Here is a 25,169-nt window from a genome sequence, read left to right as displayed (position 1 = left end):
AATATGGTTTTCGCCACGCAAAAAGTACAAGAGATTGCCAAGCATTATTAGCTACTGATATTCAAATCGCATTTCGATCCAAACAAGCATTGACTGCAGTTTTCCTTGATATAAAAGGGGCGTACGATTCAGTGCTAATTGACATTCTATGCCACAAGCTATGCAAGCTTGGAGTTCCAGTTCAGTTAGCTGATTTTTTGTTCAACCTCTTGTCGCTGAAAACTATGCATTTCTATCAGAACTTTCAAGTTAAACATGTCCGCAACTCATGACTAGGATTAACACAAGGATCTTCTCTAAGCCCTCTGCTTTACAATCTCTATACTAGTGATATAGATAGCAGCATTGAAAGCGGATGTGTTTTAGTACAATACGCTGATGATGCATGTTTATGGGCTACTGCTAAAGATGTTAAATTTTCAGACCTCTTTAAATAACCTCGCAATATGGGCACAAAACCTCGGATTGGAATTCTCTGCTTCAAAAACGGAAATCGTGGTATTCTCGAATAAACGAACATTGTCTCCACTACAGTTACATCTGTATGACCTTCGAATAACCCAAAGCCTCTGTTATAAATATCTCGGTTTATGGTTCGATTCAAAATGTACTTGGAGAATTCATGTCCAATATGTTGTTCAAAAATGTCAACGAAGAATAAACTTTCTACGTCATAGCAGGGACATGGTGGGGAGCTCACCCGTCGGATATGATAAAATTGTACAAAACGACTATCCTATCAGTAATTGAATACGGCTCTTTCATTTTTCACATGACTGCTAAATCCCATTTCATCAAACTCGAACGGATTCAGTTCAAGTCCCTGAGGATATGCTTGGGTTTGCTGAATTCTACTCATACTCAGTCGGTTGAAGTGATAGCTGGTGTCCTTCCGCTGAACATTCGGTTTCTAGAATTGAATTGCAGGTATTTAGCCAATTGTCACATAACATCTTCTAGAGTGATGATCCAATTAGATGAACTGTTCAGAATACACCCACAGTCAAATTTCCTTCGATCGTACCGAGAATGTCTTGTGTTGCCAACTTCCCCTAGCTCGGACAATTTTTATGATTATGAAGTGCCAGCACGCCCCTTTGAAATCGACGTCAATACGTCGTTAGTCCAAAATCTGGCGAAACCGTTACTACACGCAACCCGAGCCTGTAAGATTTCATTACAATTCTGCATGATTCTAATACAGAAATTGTATTAGATCGTTGCATATACAGAAATTGTAATGGTCGACAATACAAGGCATTGTATAACAAAGAACATGGAAAGAAGCGAAAGAAATCGGAAAAATACGCTTGTGTCCGCGCCGAGTTTGAAATGCATGAGAAACAGGTTGGCTGCGTAATGACGCAGCCATGAGACGTTTAAATTATTTAAAAAAAGATTTAGATATCGCGCGGTCGGGAATCGAACCGGGAGTCTTACCTTTATCATCCATCATATGGCGCCCCATCTATCACGGCTATATTAGTCTCTTAACAGGAGTAAGTTTGAAGACTATTATAAACAACACCCGGCTGCTGTTGGCAAAATCGGAGAGTGGAAGTAACTACAGTCAGGTCTCCAATTAAACACACGGTTGAGGTGCGTAATAAATATCAGCGTTATATATGGGATTTCATCTTCGACAATATTCCCAGAATATATGATATGTATTAGAAGATAGTTCAGTACTGTCTTTGGCGATGTTTTAGTACACGATGCGACCTACCTTGAAGACTTGAGGAGTATCCTTTTAGCTGAGAACTTGGCCAGTAAGAGTGCTGCTTCTGAATAGATTAATATGAACCTTACAGGCGAAGTATTTTCTTCTTTTTTCTGTTTGAAAAATTGCCAAGCACACGGAGTTCCATAGCCCAACTTAGTGAATATAGATATTATATGTTACATACATGTCCCATACTGCCCATAATGTTGCATATTTGCAACATTCGATAAAAGTAGGCATGGAGTAAATGGAATACCAAGTGTGCATTATACGGCAGTATGGGAGGAAACTTAAATTCATAAAAATTACTATGATCTCAAAAGTGCTTATTCGAGGCTGAAATGTTGTACATTTCATATCGTATACTAGGTGAATAGTCAAAAAATAATTCTGATTGAACTTTCATTGCTACTACATTATGAGGCTCATTATAATCTCAATGTGACTGTTATGCGGTTACAATTACAAAATTATATGGTATTTTAAGAACAATCTCACAGATTTCAGTAAGTTGATCGAAAGTATTTATCATTTGATGACTCTCCACGGTACGAACCCAAAATTTTCAAAAATGTTGAATGTGACAACCATGCAGTTATGGGCAGCATAAGAATCTTATAAAATAATATAAGGCCAAGTTCTCAACTTAAAGGATGATTTTCACTCTTAAAATTAAAACGTACTGATTATTAAAACTTCTCAGATATAGTACTGTGCTATCCTATATCACGAGTTATTCGATAATGAAACCTCTGAAAATCTCCGAAACGATGAAATCCCAAATTCACTGGTTTTGAAGTTCGCGTTGTGAGAATGCGTTCAATAGGAGGCGCGACTGATTTGAAAAGCGAAGCGGAGTTGTTTTTAGATATGAATTCGTGCGTTCCACGTTGTTTGCATGTTAGCGATGGATGATTTTGAATCAATGTTCCGAACATCGATTTTTTCGTTTAAAATTAATCGATGTTAGGATCACTCAAAAGCGAATGAATCGATTTTTTTCATACGATTTTTTGTTTCAATTCAACAAATATGAAGTTGATTAGAATTTTACAATGAGTTGATAAATCTTAAACCTAGTTTTGAAGCATTGAATCTTTAATTTCAAACGTTATTAATTTGAAGGAATTAAATACTCAAATACAATAGCATTTGGTCTTATTTTAGGAGCTTTTTTTGTAGATTTTCATACGAGCTTTAAAATCGAATCGATTTGAAAACATCGATTAAAATGATTCGATTAAATCGATGTTCTGGTTAAATTTGCCCAACGCTATTGCATGTATTGGATAAAATGGAATAAAACTTCAAATATGAAGAGCTACCGGAGGACACAATACAATTCTTGTATAATTCTTATGCCGGAATTGTAGTAGATAGGACCTTGCATCTTTTGTAAGCTACCGCGAGACAAGTGGGTAAATGGGGAAAGTGAAATTAATATTTTACTGAATATGTGAATAATCGTTTTAAAATCTTGAGTAGACCTTTAACACCATTTATATAATTACGATAGGTAAGTGATTCTTGAGATTTTTCAACCATTATTGCATAATAAGAAAGAATTGTCTACCTGTCAACTATAACTCCGTAACAAATTGGCATCGTGCAATCTTATTTTTACATTTTCAGTGGAAAAATGATGCGGAAAATAATGTTCTGTACCACTTTTAAGTTGCCTCTCTGACAGTTTTAAACAGAAATAAAAAAAGTTTTAGAATTTATTTGACGTTGAACTAAAAATAACTAGATTAAAACACCGTCAATTTTCTAATCACTTGGGGTAAGAGAAAAGTGTAGTATAAGAAATTGAATTTGTGTTTGCTCTTTATGCAGCTATAAGTAAACAAGGTTTGCAATTATCATAGAAAAAAAGAACGTGCTGATAATCCAAGAAGCACTTTACTCAAGCCTCAAAGCTTTTAGAAATCATAGAACTTCTCTAAAAGAGGTTGCCAAACATTACGATATTAATGTGTCTACTTCGGACAGCCAATTAAAAAGAAGACGTTGATTGAAAAAATCCAATATAAGAGAACACATGGAAATAACGTAAAGCTATTTCAAAACATAAAATGGGGTATAGATCTATCAATATAAGAAATCTCCTAAGTACTTTATTAAACGAAGAAACGATTTCTTTCAAAGAGTTATCCGACGTCAAATCCAAGTTTCGTAAAAGCAATTAACAGATAAATAAAAATCTACAGAGCAGGATTGCAATTGCTGTCTCATAATGTAAGAAATAACATTGAAAATGTTGTAGTAAAGTTGTTGTCGAATCACTTAAACATACATAATTAAACAGAAGAAAACTTAACTGACAAGAATAACATTACATAACATCTTTGTTTACAAGTTATCAATGTGATTGTTCATTTGGGATTCCTTAACAAATGTTAAAGTTGATAGAAATCGTAAATATAACTGTTGGTATTTAAATTTATTGTTCAAAATGATAAACTTTGAAATTGCTCCATTTATGAGACAAATGAAAAGAAGGGATACATTTTTTAAAAGCTTTGTCTGTATTTTTTTCAATTTTACATAAAAATCAATTTCAGCATACCGCTTATATATGGTGATAGTCAAGTTAAAAAATAAACACGACCTTATTTATTTGAACTTAAAGTCTTTAGAATTGGAATCTCAACTATACACTTTCCATTACATCACTTGCCCCATGGTACCTTATTAGCTTTATTTTGCGTCTACATGTTCCTTTCATAATTTCCTTGCTGACATTACGTCCCTGCTGGGATAAAGCCGGCTTCTCAGCTTAGCGTTCTTATGAGCCCTTTCACTGTTATTAACTGTGGAGGCCCCATACATATATATTATAGTTATATAAATTATGTTGTAAACAGTACCCCTAAAGGCCAAGTTCTCAACTAACAGGATGATCATTAACTCTTTAAGGTAGATCCAAAGAGTACTGAAACTCCATCGGAGACAGCATTGAGTTATCTCTTAGCACGTACGAGATAAAATTAATTCTCATAAGTTATAATGTTCGCGTAGTAGTAGTGCGCTTAATTGGAGACCCGACTGTATTCGAATGTCAACGAGACACGAAAGAAGGAAAGCAAACTGTGGAGCTGATGTATCACATAATGGTATCCCCCTTCGTCCTGAAGAGAATCGAAGTTATTTTTAGACATGGCTGTGTGCTTTTAAGTTTAAAGGGGGATGTTTGCATGTGTTGGATAAAATGAAGTAAAACATTATAATACAATGAGCTGCCGGTAGGCACATTACAATTATTGTATTGTTCTTATGCAGAGATTGTATTAGGCGGGACCTTGCAATTTTTGTAAGAGATTTTTATTTTGCGTGTACCATGTCAAACTAAACAAGCATACCTTGAGAATTTATCAAACATTAACGCAGAGGAGATGTTTTTCACGGATGGCTCTTTAGGAGTTGATAACTGTGGATTCGGAGTCTACAATTGTAACTTCGAAGCAAGCTTCCAGTTAGAGTTTCCGTGTTCAATCTATAAAGCGGAAATGTTAACCGTAAAATTTACAGTAGATTATATCAAATCTCTTCCACCCAAAAGATACCTCATTTGCTCCGATAGCTTAAGCTCAATAGAAAGTCTAAAAAACATTCGAGTTTCTACGAAAACAAGTCTAATTGCTTTGTACATTAAGGAAACCGTGGCATGGCTTGCCAAACGCCAATATACGATCACATTTATGTGGGTTCCGTCGCATTGAGGGCAATGAATTTGCTGATGCCCTTGCAAAGCAAGGAGCCCGAAATGGTGATGTGTATCAACATTGCCCAGAAGCTCGCGATGTTTATGCAATCATAAGACAGACAGCTTTGTCGTCTTGGCAAGATCTAATGGTCTAATAGTGAACTAGGTAGATACTGTTACAGTATTCTACCCAAAGTTAGTCTTTCTTCTTGGTTTTCAACATTACAGTGCAATAGACTGTTCGTAAAAAATATGTCTCGCCTAATATCGAACCATTATACTTTAAAAGCATCTCTTTTCAGAGTAAACATAGTCAACTCCAACCTTTGCGATTGTTCCCTGAGCTACGAAGACATTGATCACACTATTTGGCAATGTGAGAAATTCGAAGAGACAAGACCATCCCTGTTACAACAATTGGAACGAGATAATCTAGCTCCGCAACCCATCAGAGATGTTTTGGGAAATATGGATATCATCTATACTCCACTGCACTGTGACGTCACGCATCAATTGTGACAGGTACTGGTCCTGTTGTTTACAGTTTTGACTTAGTACTTTTTTCGAATCATTCTTAATTTCGTGAAAGTTTGCTGCGAGGAGAGGTCAAATCCACTGCAGATACCCACGGATCGTATTATTCTATCTTCCTACCGTGGAAAATCGTCACCATCAGCATGTTGGTGATAGAAATGCGAAGATGAAAAAATGATGGAAAAAAAGTCCGAAACGTAAACAACAGGACCAGCAGCTGTCAAATAAGTGAGGTTAGGGTCGTCTTATGCAGCGCTCTATATGCAAATCGTTAATAACTTCATCAAAAAGTCAAAAATTCAACTGTGAACTGTTCACGAAACGCGACGCGAGACAAGACATAACACTTATAGTTCTTACTAACGTCAAGAAAGCTTAAAAATTACCTTTCTGTCGACCGGTTTCGGGCGCGATGTAGCCCATCTACGGGACAATGTCCGACTGATTGCTTCTCGTACGTTGTTCGTACGCGTCCGAAGAGAAATGTTACTGCATCGTCGTATCTATCAAATTGAACAGACACGACGTGATGGGTGGATCGTCTTCATTCATCAGCGGTCCTTCGTCGTTGCTGATGAACATAGATTCCCATGCGTTCAAGTGCGAAGTTTTCTTTACGCTCTTTATAAGCTTCACACTTTCCCAATCTATTTCATGATGGGATGTTATCGCATGGGCTGCTACACTCGATTCGTTAATTTTATTGGCCGATACTGCATTTCTGTGTTCTTTAAGTCTAACTTTCACTTTTCGGCGAGTTTGGCCTATGTAGGCCGCGGGACAATCCTTACAAGGGATCCGGTATATTCCAGATTGCTCGTCCGGTGGAACCTTGTCTTTAAGGTTGCACAATAGGTCACGTAGGGTCCTGTCGCTCTTGTGTACCACCTGTAGGCCTGAACTGTTCTTATAATAATACACCATTTTTGTTCATTTTGTGCAAAAAACTAACAAAAATACTATGTGTAAATAGATTGTAAACAACTAACATGAAAAATCGGCTCCGTTAAGGTCTTCCAATGAGCCTAATAAACTATTTAGTAAATAAAAAAAAAAACATTGCTGATCATTTAAAGTGAAACATCTCGGATTCCAAAGATGACCGGCACAATGGCCGACTTGTGCTCTCACTCATGTTTTCAAAGGCACTAAACTGAATAAATAGTTGGCAAAAGTTTCAGATCATTTTATTTTAAGTTTTCTGCTAGTGCAGAGAGCCAAAATAAAGAGTACACTGTTATTGGATGCTTTTTCACGAGATGTGTGGCTTTGAAATTTAAGTGCAATCCTAGAAGTCGATTCCAAACTGTTTCACCTTAAGTATCATTTGAAATCTAGTTACCAAAAAAATATTAAAAATATAATCATGTACGATGTTACAGTTTAGATGTCACGTCTCCGTTGCACAAAAATGCACTTCAAAAAGTCGAGGCACATACGAACAAAGTTTGATTCACGATAATGGGCTTGAAGTATATATTTCATGATGTATTTGACACAAAATTGTGAACGGCATTATATTTAATCAGTTTTACGTTATGACGATTGTGTTACTTTTTGCCGAATGTCGTTTCCCCGAATATCGGTTCCCCGAATGCAGGTTCCCCGAATGACCAGTATCTCCGAATGCCATTTCACCGAATGACCCGTTTCCCCGAAAAGTGGAGCAGTTCAAATAGGTGCTGAAATAGTTTTCAGTGGCGAGGTGGTGAATAGAAAGAACGATAAGCAATCAAAAGAAGGAGGTATTTGATAATTTTCGGGGTTATACACATGTTGCCAAAAATGCTGAGGACGGTAAAACTCGTAAGAACCGCCAACCAAATAAAGAAGGCTGCATATTAGATGACCAGTACGTTCACCACCCTGAAATGTATAAATATATGACAATTATGAGTTCCAAAAACTTTTCGGGGAAGTGGGTTATTCGGGGAAACGGGATGTTCGGGAAAATGGCATTCGGGGAACTGGCGTTCGGGGAAACGACATTCGGGGAACCGACATTCGGGGAAAAGTAGCACTACCCGATATGACATATGCAGATAATATATAAATTAAATTGCTTTTAAATTGACTGTCCGGATTTACAGACAAGTATATAAAATCCGGACATAACAGAAAAACCGTTTGTTTTACGTGTTTGTGTGAATATTTGGAAAGTTAAACCTACAACTCGTGTAAATGTTACCTCCAAACATTGCTACTAAGAACATTATAACTGATTATAATATTGCTCTATGCCGGAAAACTGTCGAATATGCTGTTCTAGCAAAAAGCGCTTCAGTTCATGTAAAAAAATGACAATTATGACGTATGCGCAACTTTTTAGAACACTGTATGGTACAAACGTGATTAAAATTATTTAAAATGTGATATATAAGAAAGCGTATACATTTTTAACATATATTTGACAAAGAAATACAGTTGTCCGGATTTTGAACCAAGAAGGTCAGAATTTGAAGAGTTGCTTGAACATTTGCTCAAGGTTAAAAACAAGGTATGTTTCGTTAATTTGAACGTAACTTTTTAAGATATATTTAACACTACAATGCAGATATTGTATGAAAGGACGTGTTGCCTGACAGAACTTGGATTGAACGTGAATGAAACATATTCAAACCAAAGTTTGAAGTTTTGTATCGCCTTAGGTGCCCCGGATTTGATGCATCACGGTATTGGACAAGTCAACTAGAATACTTATATGACCAACTAAGAAAGTTTTGAACTGATAATATATATTTGCAATTCCGTTGCAAATCAATCAACTTTTCATTGAGAAGTTGATCAACATAACGGCCTACTTTTCCTACTGAAAAAACAGTGCTGAAAAGTGCTACTTTTCAGCACTCTTTTCGGTGCTGAAAAGTAGCACTTTTCAGTATTGTTTTGGTAGGCGTTAACCGAACAACCCAGTCTCTTCATGCCATTTGTGATCATTAGCACGGCGTGTGAGTCGAGACGAGTCGTTCTCACCTCGGGTGATGTGAAGCGACTAATGTTAATCCAATGGAAGCGAGTCGACAATTGTCCCTCATTCGACTCGTCTCGCCTCACATGCCGCGCAGAATAAGCATAATTGCATCTGATTCTAGATCCGTTGTGCAATCTGATTCCGACAGGGGCTGTCCATTAGGGCGGTTCAAAATATAGAATGTTTGAAAATCCAAACTCCCATATCTTCCTTTATTATAGTTTGAAGAATTAGTTTTTACTATGGGATAATAAGTTTGTACTTACATTACAGTACTAGCGTGTTTGGAACATTTCTCAAAATGTCTCCATAGTAATTTCCATATAAATCTACTTTGTCTCTGGGCCACCTTTAAATCACCACCTAGAATGCTGAAAATTTCACAGAGCACTATTTTTATGCTAAGGATGGTAAGGAAGATATGGGAGATTGTATTTTCAAACATTTTTAAATCTTGAACCGCCCTACTGTCCATCAACCACGTGATCAGTTTTTTGGGATTCCAGGCCACCCCCTCCCCCTCGTGGTCATTTGTCCATACATGATCATTGGCCAGAGCTTCCCACTCTCCATGAATGGCCATGTGATTTATGGACGACCCCACACAGACTAGCGACTGATTTGGAATCGAATAGTCCAACATTTGTGCTATGCTGTCTTACCTGATATCGATGGGAGCGTGAAAACTTGTGACATTTATGGATACTACTGTATCACAGCCTACGTGATTGAAAAATACTGAATTGATTGAAAGCATGGATGTGTGCTCATGTGGGTTCTCTTGAAATGTTTCTTTGTGCTTTTAGAGTTCATCCAGCTGAAACAGCATTTTTCGAAATAGCAAAAAATGTTGTAGGCAACTTCTTGCAAAACTTGATTTTTTCAGCACTCGTTGTATTTATCCAACTCGGCGAGCCTCGTTGGATAAATGAACAACTCATGCTGAAAAAATCATCATTTTGCAACTTGTTGCCTAAATAACTATTTTAATTTTAATTAAAATATCGTCAAAAAATACCGGAAGCTTGGTTTTCATATCTGAATACATCATTTGAAGGCTTTTCTGTTCTATTTCACATAAAAAACTTAAAATAATAAAATCATTGCATATTTGCTAACTTCTGCAGCTCATAATCCTCCAAATAAATCAAGCATTTAAGATGGCTGATATATCGACTGTCGACATTTTTGTGACTTGTCAAACTTGATCTTGAAGTTCAATCCCTTAAAAATCCATGTTTCCCTAACACCCCATTTACGGTACTCAAAATTAAAAATCTATGATTTACCAATCTATTGCAATAGTTAACTTACTGATGTGAATTGACGCATGAAACTGGATGGGCCTCTTGCCCCGTTTAGTGAGGTAACTGCGTTTAAGGCAGCGTCCATTTATAACGCAACGCTAAAATTGGAAAGCTTTCTGTATGAAAAATTTAAAATTTGTGTGTGACGGCTGAAGGAATTCAGGTGAAGTGAGTTACTGAAGATTTGTAAGTAATTGAGGCTAGGGGAAAAGCACCAATTTCACTGCAGAACACGATTTTATCTCAAGCACTCAAATTACCGCTATTTACTTAATTAAGGGTTGCTGAATTCATTGCCGTTTTCCGAAATAGCATAGCACGTCTAGTTTTTGAGATATTGACTGTTGAAAATTCTAAATTTGACTAGTTTAATCAACTTGCATGCAAGTTTGCCAGCTTGCATAGTAAATTATTTGCTTAATTTTCCACAGAATTGAAACTTCATCAGTAAAACAAAACTTTTTAACATAGCCCATAATACTGTCGATGGTAAAAAATAATATTTGGTGGTTTAGAAAAGTATTGTACTTTGCCATATAAGTTAAACAAAGAATGTTGTATGGAGGCTGCGATCATGTTGAAAAAATCGATTTAATCCCAATTTTATCGTGCCATTGAAAGTTTAAGTTTTATTCTGCATGCTTGGTGGATTTGATCACAAAAAAATTATAAATCATGCTGTAAACTTCATGCAAACATCAATAAAAGCAGTGTTTTATACAACTTTGACGTCATGTAGCTAAAAATTGTGGCGTGCTGGAACGTTTCTAAAAACGGCGTCAGATTCAGCGACTCAAAATCTACTAGAGACACATAATTAGATCCTTGAGATACGCAAAAAGGTCATTTTTGTTACGCTGTGTTTTCGACCCAGCACTAATTTTCGACCCATCCATACAATTTTGGCCTACTTTGTATGGAAATCCGAAAATTGGCACAGAATTCTTGTGGGTCGAAAATTAGTGCTTTTACCCTATTCGGGCACTAAATATTAAGCTAATCAAGAAATACATTTCAGTTATAGTTGCCCTGAAACTACAGCATTTGTGGTTCTGCTGCTAAGATATTCGGCTTGAGCCGTAACGCTTGAACGTACTCCCATAAAGCGTTACGTAATTTGTGGACGGCGCCTAATGGCTTATTTTACAACTTTTTTCTAGGGTTTTCAAAATTTCCTAATTACTCGATCGAATTTATGAACACATCAGCAAATATGTTGCCAAAACAACAGTGTTGTTGAAATTACAAAATACAGTTATTTACTCGATATTCCGTATCTCGATATCGATTTAGAGAACCATACTAAAAGTTGGTTTTCATGACTAACTCGATGGTCCCTTGGATCGCAGTTGCACTGGTTTTGTGTTCTGTAAGTCGATACCTCCCTAACTCGATGGTTCCTTCAATTCCTTCGAGTTAGGGAGAGTTGACTGTATTAACATTTGAAAATTATGTTGAACAATTTGTTTGAACTATCGTTTTTTTATGTCCCACTTGTCGACCCCGGGACAACCTGAACACTTGAAAATATCTCTAAAGAAAACGTTCTTTGCTTAATGAAAAAACCTTACTGTAGGAATTCTAAATGCTAGGGGAATTTCTGCTGCAGATCCTAAAAGTGTCCCTCACGATTTTTTTGGAAAAATATGGCAAAGTTTTCGAAGGAATTGGTTTTGATCTTGGTCGAGAAACGACAGTTAATATGGTTTGATGGAACTTCTGGTGAAATCCGTAACTATTCTGTTAATAAAAAATGTATCAGAAGCACCAAAAAGTGTAGAAGTATCATAACAGACGGAATTCTTGATTTGCCAAATTTCTTCTTATTGAAAAACTTGCCATTGGCAAAAATTCCTAATTGAAAAACTTGTACGGAAACATTTGAATCAATTCTAGAAAATCCCGATGGAACTGTTTAAATAAAGTCCTTAGAATTGCCTAATGTCTTCCATAAAACTTGTGCGCCTGAATTATGCTTGATTTTTTATAAGTAGTACTCCAATTTCACAAAGTTTCACCAGAATATTTTTCAGGAACTTTGCCGAACATTTCTTCGAAAATTTCATCTGATATACCTATAAGAAATTCACCAGTAACTCCATACATTTCTGCCAAAACTCTTTCGCGAATATTGTAAATCTCAATAATCATATCAGATATTCTTGTAAATCAAACTGTTTTGCTTATAATTTGGTTTGAAGGTTGGTTATCGCAATACCAAAGGTCTTCTATTTTATTAACGTCCACCATTGAAAAATTCCTGTTTGTGTGTCGTACAATATCACAAAATCGCACGTTTTGCACCACTAATTACGTGTCTTACTTACTTTACTTTTCCTAGCTCTACGTTCTTCAAGACATGACAATGTTACGCCAACTAATTCGGTCCATGACTGCTATCCCCTAATTTCTCGATCACCCCACACTTCCAAGATCCTGCTCCACTTGGTCGAACCACCTAGCTCGTTGCACTCCCCTCCGTCTTGTACCGGCCGGATTTGAGCTGAACACCATTTTTGCGGGATTGTTGTCCGGCATTCTCACAACGTGTCCCGCCCAGCTTTGGCGACTTTCTTGATACTGGGTTCACCATAGAGTTGCGCAAGCTCGCGGTTCATTCTTCTCCTCCATACGTCGTTCTCACATACTCCGCCGAAGATTGTCCTAAGCACACGTCGTTCAAAAACTCCTAGCGCTTGCAGGTCCTCTTCGTGCATTGTCCACGTCTCATGCCTGTAGAGGACTACCGGTCTTATCAGCGTCTTGTACATGGTACGCTTAGTACGGAAGTGAAGTTTACCAGACCGCAAGGTCTTGTGGAGTCCATAGTGAGCACGACTTCCGGCAATGATACGTCTTCGAATTTCTCTGCTGCAGTTGTTATCCGACGTTATCAATGATCCGTGGTAGACAAACTCGTCCACCACCTCGAACTCATCCCCGTCGATCATCACGCGTCTGCCAATGCGAGCTCTATCGCGCTCGGTTCCTCCAGCCAGCAGATATTTTGTCTTCAACGTATTTCACGGTGTCTTTGTGGAGTAACTTTATTACAAAAAAATAGGTAAGTCTGAAATTTCGAACTAAAAACAATTAGACTTTGCTCTTTCATTTGCGACCAAAATCAAAATAATCGGTCGGGGGGTCCAGAACATTTTTTTTTATTTTGTGTGACGTGTTTTTGTACCGACACACATTGCGTTGAACATAGATACGGGACAAACTGCAAGATCAAACCATTTGAACACCTTGGCTTGAAAGGTAAAGTTGTTCTTGCTCAAAAGAGCTGTAATAAGCATATATGACATATGATATATGCATAATTGCCAAACTGTCTCAAACGTCATTTTAGTTATTGTCCACGAAAAACCTTGAAAATCGTACTTTAATTGGTTATAATGATGTAAGAAGTTATTAGGAAATATTTTTAATGGGTGAAGATGCATCGACATCAAACCTCGAATTTTCAAGAGCTTATTTGTAGATTTGTATATTGAGAACCTGACAACCTTTTGAGTTGAACATTTTATTGATTAGTCGCCACCAGCGAGTGACCAGTGAGTTACCGGTTGTCTGCTTCTCTAGACTTGTGCTTTTGAAAATTCGAGGTTTGGCTTCTATGTATATTCACCCTTAAAACCATTGATAACCGAGTGTGTAACTCGTTGTTATTAAGCAGATAAACGGACCAAAATAAAAACTGTCACCGCTGGGAGACAGAGGAGGATCTTCTCTTCGTCGTGGCATTGTGAAATAAAGTGTAAATCCATTCGTTTGCTCAGTAATAACAAGCTATGGCAACAGTGTCGTCGCTCGGCGGCCAGTGAAAGAAGCTGAATGTTCGAAAGGTTGTTGCCTGTACTTTTTGCCGCTGGCGCCAATTGTTAGCGTTTAAGAACGAAATAAACAGTCGTTACCCTATTTTGGATTCATCACGGGAAGTACTGAAATAATCCCACGTACTGATTCTTCACCACTTTAATTTCAAGTGGCTGGCTTGTGACAAACCAACTTCATGATTTAGCAAACGAAGTCTAAATAAAAATAGTTCGACCGATATTGGATAACTTGGTCACATGCTGGGTTGTTCCGAATACCGGTTCACTGGTGGAAGTGGCCATTATATTGGCGAATCTAAAACCTGGAAGTAAGTAATTACCTGAAATCTGAAACCTTGCGACATATCAATGTCAAAGGTGGTTCAAATCAAGTCTTAAGGTGGTTCAAATGTATTTGAATGACTTGACCACATGTCGGATTGTTCGGAATTCCCGGTTCCCTGGGGGAAATGGCCACTAAACTGTCGGTTCTGAAACCTAGTTGGCAACATTAAACTTCATAAATTCCCAAATTAAGGCTAAAGAAGTGTAACTCAAAGGTTCTTGGATGACTTGATAACATGCCAGGTTGTTTTGGATACCCTGTTTCCCAGAGAAAGTGGCTATTATATTGGCGGTTCTGAGACTTGCGACATATCAAACATGATGAATTTGCAAATCAAGTCAAAAGAAGAATAGTTCAAGAGGTTTACTGGGTTATTACGGATAACTGGTTCTTCGGTGCAAGTGGCAAATATGTTGGCGGTTCTTAAACTTAATTTGCGATGTATCTAATATCATGATTTTGCAAACCAAGTCCAAAGAAATGTCAAATGGTGTGATGATTTGTATCGTGAATTTTGAGTTAAATATTAATTCCGCAGAATAACCCTGAATTCGCAGATGAGTTTCAGACAAGCCTGTAGCTGGAAGAGTCGGTATAGGAATTTATTACATCTTATAAACTCTCTAACTTACTCATCCACTCTTTCTATCACTAACGCATACATTTTCTCATTATCACACTTACAGAAAACTTAGCTTTCCATCCCATACTATAAAATCGTATTTCTTCACTTCCCCACACGTGGCTCCGTTTGACATATGTCACTTGAGCCTTCATTAGGTGCCTTAACATAGTCTTAAGGTTATACGTCCTCTACATTCGGTACAATATATACGTAAGAACGGTAATCTACAGCAGTATGCTTAGCACATAATTGGTCACTACTTTCAGTGGGACTGTTATGCGTGGAAATTCACCAAAAACCTCGTATTTATAGGCATAACAGTCCCACTTTGTAATTCGTAGCTAAATTTACTTTGTTCCCATAATACAAACTCTTGACTCTAATGAACACACTATTCTTTATACTATTGTAATGATTTTAATTTACCACACACCTGGTCAATACGAGGCCTAAATGTGTTAAAATCTTTAAACGCGTTTTTCTCGATTGCATATTTTGGAACATGGGACAGTTATGCGTATAACGGCAGAATATCTCTTCTGCTATCTGTCGAATTGAATTTCTCTCTTCAGCAAGAATGAGCTTTTACAATGGGATAATAAGTTTGTACTTACATCACAGTACAAGCGTGTTTGGAACATACCTCAAAATTTCTTCATAGTAATTTCCATATAAACCTACATTGTCTTTGGGCCACCTTAAATCACCACCTAGAAAGCTGCGAATTTCACAGAACATTATTTTTATAGTAAGGATAGTAAGGAACATATGTAACATTGAATTCTCAAACATTTTTTAATTTTGAACCGCCCTAATGTACATAAACACATAGATAGGCTAATTCAAATATATGTGCAAGTCTCTCGAAATCAAACAAAAAAAAATTACTCTGGACCTCCGACCGATTATTTTGGTTTTAGCAGCAAATGAACGCGAGAAACCTAGACTTTATTGTGGAGAAGTTTCAGACTTACCTATTTTTTTGTAATAAACTTGTTCTACGAAACACACCGTGATTTACCTTCAATCCAACCCGATCCGCTTCACGTTTCAGCCTGGTATACTGTTCAGAAACCACCTGGAACGTTCTTCCGACAATGTCCACGTCGTCAGCAAAGCAGATGAACTGGCTGGATTTATTGAAGATCGTGCCCCGCATGTTGAAGCCCGCCCGTTTCATAACACCTTCTAGCGCAATATTGAACAGGAGGCAGGAAAGACCATCGCCTTGTCGAAGTCCTTTGCGTGTTTCAAATGGGTCCGATAATGCACCCGATATCTTCACACAGCACTGTACACTATCCATCGGTGCATTGATCAGTCTATTCAGTTTCCCGGGAAAACCATTCTCGTCCATAATCTTCCATAGCTCTTCGCGTTCGATGGTATCATAGACCGCTTTGAAATCGATGAATAGGTGGTGCGTAGGGACTTGAAATTCGCGACACTTTTGGAGGATCGCCCGTCTACAAAACCGGCTTGATAACTTCCCACAAATCTGCATGCGAGTGGCGACAGACGGCCGAAGATAATCTGGGAAAGCACTTTATAGGTTGCGTTAAGAATGGTGATCGCTACCTTACCGTTAAGAATGGTGATCGATATACCTTCATCAATTGCTCCAGAGATTTGCTCTAACATTCCTGCAAAAATTCCTCCTGCAATACTTTGAGATTTTCTCTTGAAGCTTCTTCTTCTAGGAAAGTCTCTAGGGAAATGTCAAGGAAACTTTTCGTAAAAATAAATCCGCGAGGCACTTCTACAGAAAATCCTGAAGAACCTCATATAAAACTAGTGAAAATTTTTTTGAAGTCACTCTTAATGGACAATGATCTCTGAAATAACGCCTGGACTGTTGAGGAAAGTTAAGAATTTACTAGATAATTAGCTAAGATAATCGTAGAAAATCATCGAATCTCGGGATAATATTTCGCAGAGATTTCTACAGGAATTTCTTGAAAAACATTGGACAAAATCTCTATAGAAGTTTGTGTAGGAATGCTAGGAGGAACTACTGGGGAATTTTTTGAATACTATAGTATACAGCAGGTGGGAAAACTTTTATAAACTATTAAAAATTTCATGGAAATTTTTGGGGGAACTCTTAATGAAAAAAAAGAGCATGAGTAATATTTGGATAAAATGCTGGAGAAATTCCTGGAAAAAAAAAGATTTTTTTAAAGAATCCATTAGTAATTATCGATTTCTGGGAGGAATCGTGGATCTTCTAAATGAACAGGTGGAGGAATTCTTGTAGGATTTATTAAAAACCCATTGGCCATTTTTTTTTTCAAAAACTCTGAAATAATCCTTTGAGGATTTGCTTAGGAGAAATTCTGTAGAAATCTTAGAAAGATCTTCTAGATAACAACTGGAGAATTCAGTTGAAGGATTAATAAAAAATATATCTGGTAAAAATTCTAGGATAGTTTTGGAAAAGAAAATCAAGGTAATGCCTAAGGAAATCACTGGTGGTAGTAGCTTTGGAGATCTGAAGGTTTCCTGGAGTAAGTTTAGGAGAAGTTCTTTGAAGCAAGCTTTAAAAAATCTTTGGAAGAATTTCTGGGAGAATTGGTAGTGAAATCTCTAGAAAAATTTCTAGAGAGATCTTTGTATCAGACCACGAAAAAACTAAATAAAATCACTATGATAACTCCTGAAGCTTCCTCGGGGAATCTTCAAGAGCTTGTTGGATCCGTTATAATCTCTAAAAGCTGTGCAATTTTGCATCAAGATTCAATGCAAGCAGAATTCGAAAAAATAGATTTTAGAGATCATTTTGGTTAAAATAGAGACTTGAAAGACCTCTTATTAAAAATAAAGAGTTTTCAGAGACTTGAATTAAAATAGGGACCAAGTCTCTAAAAAGATCCTAAAAGCCCTGTCTTTAGGATCATTTATTGGATCAACTTGTATAATGATTCATATTCAAATATATGAATATCCTTTATGTTTATATCATTTTAAATCTATTTTATTAAGCAAATTTGACAAAAATAGACCAAACTGCTTGTCGTTACAACCAGTGAAGTTATTCTAATTTCTTAGATAACAAATTGATGAACAGCCAAAATTTTGTTAATTTGTGTAAGTGACCTAATAGCAAAAGTTTTCAAATTATACTGGAGAGAAGATTCTTGAAAAATGTTCCATCGCGCAGAAACTCCTTCAAATATTTTACTGGAACTTTTTCAAAAATCCGACAAAAAAAAACTTACAGAACATCGTCACAATCTGCTATTTTTATGATATTTTTACTTATTCCATTAATTCATAAAACATTCTTCAAGAGATTACTATGAAAGTTCCAGGAACATATCAAGAATTACTTCTAGGAACGCTCATGACAATTTGTCCCAGAACATTTACAGAGTGGGCCATAGATAATTTTAAGAAACCATCCATTAATTCATTGGTATGCTATAGAAGAAGAATACTCCATTTGTTTTTCTAATTTTGAAAGAAATTTCTTGTTTTTTTTATCGTGGGTAGGACAATCCTTTGACTGTCCTACCCAGGTGTTTTTGTGCGGAGTACATGTCCTACCTGTACTACCCATTTCCCGCGCCACTGTGTAAAAGAATCGCTGGAGAAGCTTTTCAATAATAAAAAAAAAACTATCAGATCAGATATCGAGAAATGGAATAATAAGTTATGGAGAGTTAACTGTATCAATCCACAATCTATGAAAACTATGGGTTGATATGAAGATGAAACATCCAAATTTCTATGTTCGTTATTTCTGTGATTTCCATCGCTTTCTATTATACTTCATTAAAAAAAACATTGACAGGAAAAGTTAATAAAACTGTTACCAACGCAGAGGTAAAATATTTACCGAAGCCATCTAGTTCACTAGCATCCCAGGCGTAAGTCAATATTTGATCATACCCCTGCGTTACCCGGTATACATATGATATAATGCTGTGCGAGAATCCATCAGACGAGACGACTGACTATTAATTTCTCTGAGCTACAACAAACGACCGACTGCCATGTTATGGAAGCGCTAAGACAAAAAGCCAATATTTATATAAAACATTTCCATCGTGTGCTCGATGCCTTGCGGGCTTAATAATGATAAATTGAGCTGATTTTAAAGGCAGAGATCTGATTTTAGATTTTTATTTGATGGGATAAAATGCTAAAGGTACATATTTTCCAATGCACATAACTTTTTGATTTGATAATGAGTACTTCGGGTACCCACAATGCAAATATGGAAGTTTAATCTAGTCATAAGTCGTAAATTTAATTTTATCGCTAACATCTTTTGCCAACAATTTCTCATTTCCAGGTAAAACCCTCAGAAACGAACGCTCGGCATTCTTCGATTTCGCGACAACCCCTTCGACGCACCCTGCAGCGGCCGCCGCCTACTGCTATCGCCTGTCGACGCCACCCCAACTGGTGAAACGCGAACCAAGCGACGGTAAGTGCTTCACAAGAAAAGTAAACATTCGCGCGATTTTCCTTTTTCTTTGCTCTTCCTCCGGAAACGCAACGCAAAATTGACTGCCAAATTGAGAAGTCAAAAATTCCCACACTCACCGCTGCTCGCTGCACCTATTGAATAATCTCAAATCAAAATTGCCGCATAATTTAATTTTACACCCCCTCTGGGAAAAATGTGAAAACTCAAGAAACATCCTGCCCGAAAACGCTTTCCATCCGACGGCACCTGCCATCCATCCGTCGGATTCGTCTTTCACGGTGCTATCCTGACCGTTATTATCAGTAAAAAAAATAATCTCCATTAGGAGGGCAGGATCCGTCATTGATTTCGGAATTTTCAAAAGCAGTTTTTTCGTTCAAAATCAAGAAAATGTACATGAAAATGTGTTCACTGTATTCTATTCTTCAACCGGAACACATTTCCATCCAATAATTCTTGGTTTTGAACAGAAAAACTGCTTTTGAAGTTTCGATGATGACGATGACGGAGCGTTAATTCAGTCAGTCGTTTTATTACGGCATGTCTGGGTAATATTTAAAAAAATCGATGGGCCCTTTTCAAAGTTTGAATAACTTTTGATGGTATAAGTATAAAGGGATCAACAAAATTTTAAATTATGCCCTTTTTGTAGCGATTGCAATTAAATACCGTAAAACAGGTTAACTTTAAAGCTCTTTTGAACTGGTTATTATGCGTTCTGTTTTAAAATATTTTATATTTTTAAAACAAGTATTGGCATCTGATTTATCGACTGCAGTTGAAAGATTATATAATGATTGATTTTGAATGCACCTAAAAAAAATCATATGATTCAATTTTCGGTTTTTAGAACGAAGATGACTTAAATGGTAAAGTTTGTACCCTTTGACAGTGTCGTGTACTAGTCGAGTATAGTACACGACACTGAAGACGGCCTTACAGTTGGTGTCAAAATACACATATCTATCAAAGTATACAAATTTTAGTGGAATTAAGTGGTAAAGTACTTAATCCGGTTTTCATTTATTTATAAATATTCCAATGAACAACTTGAAGATTTATTATTATCCCTAATTTCCTATGAATTTCTTGACTGTTACTATCAAAAGGGCGTAACTTCAAAACAGGACCTACATTTTATTTTATTTTGTCAAGACATGCAAGTTAGCTATACAAAACAACTGGTAAGCACAGATTTGATGGAGATTTTTTTCAGATACTAACGGTCTGAGAAACACCGTCTCCCTGCCAAAAGAAGAATATGTTGGAAAATATGATTCTTTTCTTCGTTTGCACAATCGAAGCATGGCCTCCTGCCACTTGTTGTACCTTCCTTCTACATACTACTTGTCACTCCCGTATTTGTCGGCATTTGTGGTGAAATCCAATACACTCGTCCCCTTGTTGATTTTCTGAGTTGCTGCGAGGAAAAATGCTTTCCCCTCTTCCCATCCAGTAAAGAAGAGCTCTACCGAAAATGACAAATTCAATTTCGATTAATGAAAATAAAATTGCCACTGTTGTCGTAGGAGGGTGTTGGGCGCCAAGTGTGGCTTTTCCGTGAAAAATCGTAATCTTGTCACATGGTTCGCTGGCACCTTGAAAGTGCTTTACAGCAGGGAAATTATTATTCATCTGCCGTCGGTCGAACACTTTTTTTTTACATATTCCAACCGCGAAAGTCCGCGACTACAATATCAATGGCATGATCTGATTGGCGGTGGATTAGCGGGTATTGAAAGACAACAATGGAACACTTAGGAATCAAATTTTGTGAGGCACTAGACAAGAAGATGTTTAGCATTGATGGAGAAAACCACCCCCAATCTTTGATGGTGTTTTTATTTGATAGCACTTTATTCTTTAAAATTGATTTTGCATTTTGATTTTATTTACCCATGTGTTGTTAAAACCAGCTTAAAAAAGCTCCACCTCAAATTATTACTACAGTCAGGCCTCCTATTTAACGCTACAACCCGCTTCACGACTACTGCAATTTCTGAGCCGTCGTTTGATATATTGAGTGTAATTTGATAGGAAATAAATTCATATTATGTATAACCATACAATGGTTACATACAATGTTATTATGGTAACATCATGCTAAGATATTATGTAGCCGACGGGACTTAACCGTAATCGTAATCATCGTCATCATTGAAACTTCAAAAACAGTTTTTCTGTTCTAAACTAAAAATTATTCGATGAAAATGTGTTCATTGTATCTCGGTTGGGAAATAGAATACAGTGAACACATTTTCCTGTAAATTTTCTTAATTTTGAACGCAAAAACTACTCTTGAAAATTTTGAAATCAATTATGGATCCTGCCCTCTTAAATCCACAATTTCCATGCATATTTCAAGAATATCTCCAAGATTTATTGATGGGAGGATCAGCAATCTAAGCAGTCAGTGGGTTCGAAGAAAGGTCAGCTACAGGGGAAGTGGAAATGACAGCTAGCGGGTTTGTGTACTCTGTTTTTCAATCTTAGGGGTTGTTTAGTGCTTGAACTTCAAAAACTTATACGTATATTGAGGGACGAATTAGTGAAATGAAATGAATGAAAGTCATCTTTATGCCTGAAAAATGAGCCATGTCATAGATAGTGAATGTGTGTGCGGTGTTTTTATGTATCGTGTAATCTGTCTACCAAAACAAAGTCGCCAGCTGTCACTTGTTGTTTCAGAATGGCGAAATGAAGAATCTGGCCGATTGGGTTACCTCCCTTCTAGATACCTTGGATATTTCATTAGCTATAAATAAGTTTTCGTTTGTTTTTTAATTACTGTCACTGTAGAAGCTTTGTAAAAATCTACGGAAAATTCATCCAGGAATTCGATGGAACATTAATTACACTTTCACATGAAGTTCCACAAAGACATCAACAATCCCCTTTACTGTATGTTTATAATTTATACCGGCATTTTTTAAGAACTGTTCTCTCAAATCCCTCCAAGAATATGCTAAGAATTTTTTGAGCGAAATTCTATCATGAATTACATGGTTTTTTTTTTTGTTATAAGCTGTTCGGTAATCCAATCCGCATGGTTATTAAATTAATTAATTCATTACGCGTGGTAAAGATGGATAAATTATGAAAAAAATCCACGTGCTCGGCTGGGATGTGAACCCAGGACTCTTGTATGCTAGACGAGCGCTTTACCAACTAAGCTACCGAGCCACTTGGTGACCCCAACCCTCAAAACCACCCACCCCCCCAAGATCGTTACAAGTTTAGAGTTCAACTGCCCACAGACCACGCAGACCTTTTTCATAACCCACAAACCGTTATGTGACCATGGAAACCAGTGAATTCGGCACCGCTCAAACGTCAAATCAGTGAACTCGTGCAAAGGTCCATGGACCAATGCACGAGTTCACTAATTTGACGTTTGAGCGGTGCCGAATTCACTTGTTGCCATGGTCACATAAATAACACGGCACGGCTAAAACATCAAATAGTGAACCCGTGCATAGGTCCATTGGTGTAAAAATTTATCCACCGAATAATAATTATTATAATTATTATTAAAGGATTTTCATAAATATCTGAAACAATCCCATGGAAATTCCAAATGGATTTTGAATGTTTTTCCACAGTGAAGAATCCCTGAAAGATTTAAAGAAAATTCACAAACATCCAGAAGATATCATTAATATTTTCCAGAATAATTCCGATGTAATGAAGAACTCCGATTTACGGAATAATTTCAAATGGAATTTTCGGAACCATTTAAAAGTAACTTTCGCAAGATTCTCAGAAAAAGAAATCAGTAACCAAATAATCGCATAGGTGTTTTTTTTTAAGTCCCAGGGGCTGGCCGGTAGTTTTGATGAGGGATTTCCATTTGAACTGAACAGGGATTTTCAGAAGATTCCGCCAAGGATTTTAGGAAATTTCAAAGGAAAATCACTTATAAATCACGAAAAAAACAAGAACACTTCCTTTTGAATTTCCAGAAGAATCACAGAGTTTTTTTCTTCAAAGAATCTTAGAAACAATTCTCAAGAACCACGAAGGAATTTCCGAAAAAAATCCGGATATTCAAAATTATCTTTATTTATTTATTTATTTATTTAGCAGATTTATTGAAACAATAATTCATGATTTCCGTAAGAATTTAAGAAAGATTTCTTAAAGAGTGCTAGGAGGATTTTCAAACAATTTCAGAGGTGTTTGTGGATGAATTTTAGAGAATTTCCTGGAAAATTTCGGAAGGATTTCCGTAAAAAAAAATTAAAAAAAAATCCCCGAGAGACATCTGAAAGTTTCTTAACAGTATTTTCGGAAGTATTCCACAGAAATTTCTGAAAGAATTCCATTGGGATTTACAAAATAATCACAGAGAAATTTGCGAAAGAATCCCAAGAATTTGCAGGGAAGTGAAAAAGTAGATTTTTTTATTATAATCTCAGGCGTCTTTCTGAAAGTATTCCAGGTGAATAAGAATAATCCAAGACATTTTTCTGAAAGAATCTCAAAGCGATATTCGAAGAAGTTTCAAAGAAATTCACGGGAGAACTACTCAAGAATTTCGAGGAAAATATCAGAAGGATTTAAATAATAATTTCGGATGGACTTCCAGAAGAAATCACGAGGAATTTTGTAAGAATCCCCGAACTCAGAAGAAACCCAGATTTTTTAAATAGATTCCATTCCACTGAAAAGCAATCATAAAATACACGGTGCCCCGACAGACCGTTATTATGCAAAAAAATTGTCCATCAAATCTGAGCACAGGGCTCGATTCCTGAGGTCATTCTGCACCTCTGGGCCAATTTTTAAAAAAATCCCTAGGAGGAATCTCGAGAAATGTCGATTTGAGGTTTTTGATCAAAAATTTCAATATAATCCATATTAAAATTTTGCAATAGCACTGAAAAAAACTACAAAAACGCTAAAAAAGTTGGCCAAACTGTCCTCAACTAGTATAACATTGTTACCATTATTATAATTAGAAATATTTACAGCTTTTCCGGCATTCGTACTAAATGACCAGCTCACTGAAGTTTGCCTATTTTATTCGCTCAATAGTTTTCGCTCCTGGTCTCAAAAAAATGAGCTTAGAGAGCCAATAATAAGCGTTTTATACAGGGCAAATTGACAATGATGTTTCATTCAGGCAAGCTTGCATTAATCGTTGCTCTCTTTGCATTATTATTAAAAAACTGCTTTAGTTTTCGAAACACTTTTCAATGTTCACGGTTAAGGATCGCGAGGTGTATTGGCGAAGTTTTTAACGAAATAATGGATCTTTGAAGTCAGATAAGCCTTTATCAAGCAACAGTGTAGAAATGTCGTCTCCATTTGCAAGTTGCGGGTCCCTAAGCTTAAGGTTACGTAATCCACAAAAGAAGATATTCGCAGCTAGAACACGTAAATATAACAACGGTAACAATGTTATACTAGTTGAGAACAGTTTGGCCAACTTTTTTAGCGTTTTTGTAGTTTTTTTCAGTGCTATTGCAAAATTTTAATATGGGTTATATTGAAATTTTTAGTCAAAAACTTCAAATCGACATTTCTCGAGATTCCTTCTAGGGATTTTTTTAAAAATTGGCCCAGAGGTGCAGAATGACCTCAGGAATCGAGCCCTGTGCTCAGATTTGATGGACAATTTTTTTGCATAATAACGGTCTGTCGGGGCACCGTGAAAATTATTTTCGGCAGAATTCCAGGGAAATTTCACGAGAGAATCCTG

General features: G+C 36.7%; 1 protein-coding gene across 1 annotated transcript in view; it reads left to right on the top strand.

The window, feature by feature from the left end:
* The window catches only part of LOC5569524 (ETV5-related protein Ets96B), a 64,417-nt gene that overhangs the window by 26,868 nt on the left and 12,380 nt on the right, over positions 1–25,169 (top strand). The window contains exon 4 of the mRNA XM_021848329.1: positions 19,328–19,462. Within this exon, the coding sequence (XP_021704021.1) occupies positions 19,328–19,462 (135 nt within the window). The remainder of the gene's footprint in view (positions 1–19,327; positions 19,463–25,169) is intronic.

Source organism: Aedes aegypti, chromosome 2 (assembly GCF_002204515.2).
Source record: "Aedes aegypti strain LVP_AGWG chromosome 2, AaegL5.0 Primary Assembly, whole genome shotgun sequence".
Taxonomy (NCBI): domain Eukaryota; kingdom Metazoa; phylum Arthropoda; class Insecta; order Diptera; family Culicidae; genus Aedes; species Aedes aegypti.
This window is presented reverse-complemented; position numbering and strand designations above follow the sequence as displayed.